This window comes from Vigna umbellata, unplaced genomic scaffold, assembly GCF_029865625.1.
Source record: "Vigna umbellata cultivar VRB3 unplaced genomic scaffold, Vumbellata_1.0 scaffold_839, whole genome shotgun sequence".
Lineage (NCBI taxonomy): Eukaryota > Viridiplantae > Streptophyta > Magnoliopsida > Fabales > Fabaceae > Vigna > Vigna umbellata.
The window spans coordinates 22,120-27,408 of NW_028274604.1; the positions used below are offsets into that span (position 1 = coordinate 22,120).

Here is a 5,289-nt window from a genome sequence, read left to right on the forward strand (position 1 = left end):
TTGATTTAAAAGTGTTGTTTAAGACCTAGGAAAAGGGTTGAATGAAGCAGGAGCTGGAGAAGGCAGTAGGTGTCACGTCCAGCTTCAGGGATGTTATGATGATTCACTTTTTGTTTTTAGAAAGAGAGAATGGTTGAGAAATGTGGGGCAGTGGTGTTTCAGCTTGGGAGATGCACACATTCCAACATTTTTTTTTATATATTAAAGCTTTAGTGTTTCTTGCTGGAACGGAGAAGAAAAGAGAGGGCAGTCACGGCTGCTCGAGAAAAGTAGCTTGCTTTTATTTTTTTTTCTTGTTTTTAGAGAATGGTTGTAGTGTCACGGCCAAGGAGGACTTTCAGAAGCAATTTGCGATTTCAATTTCTTTTGGCAGATGAATGGGTCACGGTAGAGAAGTTCTATTTTTCTTTTATTTCTTTTGCCCTTTAAATATTTTATATTATATGTTGAAATAATTTTCTGTATTTTTGTTTGTTGTATTTTGCTGCTGTCATTTTAATTCTGTTTCCATGTTTGAATTTTGCTGTTTTCTATTTTTATTGTTTTCTGTATTTTCTGTTTTCTGTTCCAGATTTATTTTTATTGTTTCGTGTTGCTGTAATTTCGTTTCAGTGTTTTGAAATTTTAATTCAGTCGTGTTTAATTTTATCCGCACAAAAACAATCAAAAAATCCCCCCACTACGTGTTGATATGAGACTGAACCCAAATTGGTCCTTGAGAGACGACCTAGGAGTCACTTCCTAGTAACTGTACTGCATTCTTTTATGCACAACTTTTGTTGGGAGGTGCGACCCTCTCATCAAAATGGCGCCGTTGCCGGGGACCAATGGTTCAGTCTTAGGTCTTTTTGTTGTGTCAGTGTGTGTTGTGTCTTGTCTTGTGTTGTGATGTGATATCCTGTTTTGTGTGTGCGTGTTGCATGTATAAATGTGTTGTGTTTTATTTGTTTCGTAATTTTTAGTATTTTTATTTTTCCATGTCTACTTATTCTGGTTTTGTGAATAGTGCTTATTCTGCCGATACTTATGATTCTCCTTCTGCATGGTACTCTAATTATTCTGCTGATTTCTATAAGGAGAACAATATTGCGCATCCTCTGGTGAGGGGCGTACATGATGATGTTGCCCAGTCTTTATCAGATTTTGAAAGCAAGTTGGAAGGAAAGATTGACTCTCTTGCGAAGTTGGTGACACAGTTCACTACCAACCAGAGATCTGCATCTCCATCTGCATTTGTTGCACGACTATGTGCTATTTGTCCTTCTAGTGACCACTATACAGATGCATGTCCTTTTTTGCAACACCATGCTGCCTTTGATGCACCTCAGGCTTATGCTACAAACATCTACAACAACAGGCAACAAAAACAGCAGCAACAACAACAGATGCAATTTTATGATGCTCCTACTCAAATAGCTCCTCAGCCTTCTACTTCTGAGCCTACATTGCAGGAGTTGTTGGAGCAGATGACCATGCAGAACCTTCAGTTTCGACAAGAGAACATGCAGTTCCAGCAAGAAATAGGAGCTGCCATTCAGAGTATGACTGATCAGATAGGGCAGATGGCCACTAAACTCACTGAAGAACAGTCTCAAGATTCAGAGTTACCATTTCAGACTGTTCAGATTCCAGATGATGATGATAGTGGCATCAACATAGAAGATGGGGAGAAGAGTCATGAGCTTACTACTGCGCCACATACTTTCCCACCTTCAGATGGTCCTACTCTTGCACATGCGGAGACTTATGAAGATTTTGAGGACCAGGCAGGTATAAGCAGTAATTTTGAATCAGGTAGACAATTTTCATCTTCCACCACTTTTCCGAGCTTTAGGGAAGTGGAGGAAAACATACCTAATTTTGACTATGCTGTCCATGATTATGATGTTGATGGGTATGTTATTGATGATTATATTGTTGATGAGAATGCTTTTAATTTTCCCTCTCTGCATGATGAGAAACCACTTTTGCCATCATATCTGAATACTTCTCATCCATGCACTGAACATGAATCTGAGTCTGTGGTTGATAATGTTTCTGAAATTGAAATTGATTCATGTTCTGAGGATGTATCTGAGGTTCAGCCTGTCACACTGGGATTGGGTGTTATACCCCTGCATGTAATTTCTGTAGAGCCACATTGCACTAACCATGTTGCAGGAGGTACACATGAATTTGACCAACATGCACCCACAGTGGAAGAAAAAGGTGCTTACATACACAACAGTTTCAACATCAATAAGCACCAGCTGAACCCGCTCATCAACAATCACTTCTTAGATCCAGCTATGGAAGACATTTCCCTGCTAGATCAAATATGGAGGATGAAGCAATTTTTCCTCAAAACTTCCTGGCTGGATACTGTGGTGGAAGACATCTCCCTGCAAGTCCAAAATTGGCAACTGCCACCATGATCAGGGGAGTTTTCTTTCTCTCTTCTCCCCCTTTCCTTACTTTTATTGCACTTGTCCATGATCTGTTGACTGTTTTGATTTCCGATTTTATGCTTATGACACATTGAGGACACTGTGTAGTTTAAGTGTGGTCTATTGGGGGAGATTTTTATTTTTCTTTGATAGCTTTTGTTTTCTTTGTTAAATTTTTTCTTTTCTAGGTTATTTTTGTCATGTCTTGTGTACATTTTTGCATTTTTCTCTTCAATTCTGGACTGTGTTTAAGTTGTAGACTAGTCTTTCAATTCACTTCATTGATACTCTGAGATGTTGGATTCCTTGCTTTTCTCTGCTTGGAAGATGATTATGATTTTTGAGAGTTGAATTGATTGTGACAGAATTACCCTGTGTGAGATTTGAGCTACTTTATGTTCTTTCTTGTGTGTGATATGTCTCTTGATTGCTTGCACATATGCCTTGGCTTGACTCTTGTTGATAATTCTTGATTGATATGCATGTTTGGAAGTGATAAAGGCAATTTTGTTCTTGAGCCTCTCTAGCCAAATAAGCTTACCTTGTTTTAATTCTTTGATAACCCATTTTGAGCCTATACTTTCCACCATTTCCTTGTTTTGAAGCTCATACACTAGCCCTCAGTGAAAAACCATGATTACCTTAACCTTAGGGAATTTTGGAGCTTTGGAAGTGTTTTAGGAACAAGTGTGGTCTTCTTGGGGATTCATATGAATTGGCTAGTTGGTTCCTCTTCTTGTTTTGTTTTTGGAAATATGAATTGTATCTTGTCTCCTATAGTTGTGTCCTAAACGGAGAGAAAAGAAAAGAGACGAAAAAAAAAAAATATGAAAAAAAAAAAAAAATGAAAAAAAAATGTGCGAATAATGGAGTCAAGAAGAGGATTGAATTAGAGGTTTTGGGTGTGATTTGACTGTGTTTACACTTGTTCCCCATTGCTCCTCTATTTCTTTTGGTTTGTAGCTTCTCTTCCACAATTATCCTCCCTTGTCCTTGGCCCCATTACATCCATAAAAGACCTTTTGATTTGAACATGCATATGTTTCTGAGTGTTGATATTAGAGGCTTGCCAAGTCTGTTGTTTGCTTTCTTGAGTGCATTGAGAGACATTGTTTTACCTTAAACACTTGAGAGAAACACTGATTGTGTGCATCTGTGAGGCTCTGTTGCTTTTGATTCATCTCTTGAACTGATTGAATATTTTCCTTGTACTGAATTGCTTGGATGATTTCATGAGTATCTGCTTTCTCTGATTCATTCTGTGTTGGAATTGTCTACTTCCTTTCTCTGTCCAGATTCCTGGAGAACTGTGTAATTCTGTTTCTGTCCTTGTTGAGTCTTTGTTTTCTGTATGCTGTGTCTGTGTCACCTTCCTAAAAGTCCTTTGAACTATTCCTTGATCTACGTCTTGATTTTGCCCAGGAGTGCAAAAGACTAAGTGTGGTCTATTTTGATGAGTCAATATTTTATTCACTTCACTTAGTTTATTGTACCGAATTTAATCGGGGAATTGTGCTTAATTGTCCGGTATTTTCCCGTTTTTGCTAATTGTGCTTAATTTGACCAAAAATTCTTATTTTAATTAATTTGAATTATTTGGACTAATTATTTGCATTATTAATTGTAGGGAAATTGTTGGATACAATTTGGGACATTTAGAGGCTAGATGAGAAAGGAGGTGTGGATTTCAATTTTGGGGGTGCATCCAGCACATGGTCCAGCCGAGAAAATGAACTGGAGGTGCTGCCACGTATTTTTTTTGGAAGCACACAGCAGCCTTGGAGCTCACGGTTGCACATCACGCACAGCTCAGTCCAGCAGTTTTCACATGGGAAGAAAGGGGTGCATCCAGCAGCTCACTCACACTCACGGCCCAAGGGAAGGAACAACATCTTAGGAGGTGTGTGCTTGGAGAGAATGGGAGGTGCACATCGGTCCAGCACACGTGGAGAAGCATCAACGGAGGAGTGGCGTCTAGCAATCCACACGTCCGCAGCAGCACACGCCACACGGCCCACGTGAAGAAGCAATCACACGGACAGCATTTTCCAGTTTTTTGGAGGTGCACGAAGAAGCAACGTCCAAGCAGCTCACGGTCTTTGAGCTGGATCTAATGAAAGCACACTCCGCACCTTCACCACGCTCCAGCATCACCACGGCCCACACCTAATCCAGCTTTCATCCGCAAGCTTGCAAGGGAGGTACTGGAAGAAAAAAAAAGGTACCGAGAGAGGAAGGTGGTGCGACGGTGAGAAAAACGGGAGCCCAGCAGGGAGAAATCTAGATCTCGGTCCAGCACAGCAGTAGCAGTTTGGATTCACACGCTATCCAGTAGCATCCAGAGATTGCACGAGAAACAAGCACCAAGCATGGGCTTCATCCGGGAGGTGCACAAGTGGAAGTGAAGTCTGCACGTTACGCTCCAGCTCACGGAAGGGCAGCAGCTACGTCCAGCATGCGGCCCACACAAGAAGATGTTGTCCAGTGTTGGAAGGAAGGTGCACTCTGCAGAAACAGCACACATGGTCCAGCACATGAGAAGCACCTCACGGTCTTGAGCTTGGAGGGGTGCACGTGGAAAGAAGAAGCATCCAGGCCTTCACAATGGGAGCGTCCAGCAAGGCACTGAAAAAGAGCAGAGTTCCAGCTGCCATGGGGAGAAAAAGAAGATAAGCACTCACGGTCCAGGGGAGAAGTGAAAAAAAAAACGTGGTGCTGGAAGGAAAAAATGATTCACGGTCCAGGAAGTGGAGAGGAAGAAGCGAGAGCTCTCGGTTGGGAGGAAGAAAAAAAGGGTTTTTTTCCAGTGCACACTTGGAGGTCCAGCCGCAACCACGTACGGATATTTTAGCTGAGGAAGTTA

The 5,289-nt window shown here is 41.1% G+C and overlaps 1 protein-coding gene across 1 annotated transcript; it reads left to right on the plus strand.

Annotated features, from left to right (window-relative positions):
- Nucleotides 1-795: 795 nt before the first annotated feature.
- Nucleotides 796-1,794, plus strand: LOC148190520 (uncharacterized; the record flags this gene model as incomplete). The annotated part of the gene is made up of 2 exons (XM_088102841.1): nucleotides 796-1,599; nucleotides 1,753-1,794. Coding segments are annotated over exons 1-2 (664 nt in total), but the record flags the coding sequence as incomplete, so codon positions are not given.
- Nucleotides 1,795-5,289: the final 3,495 nt, after the last annotated feature.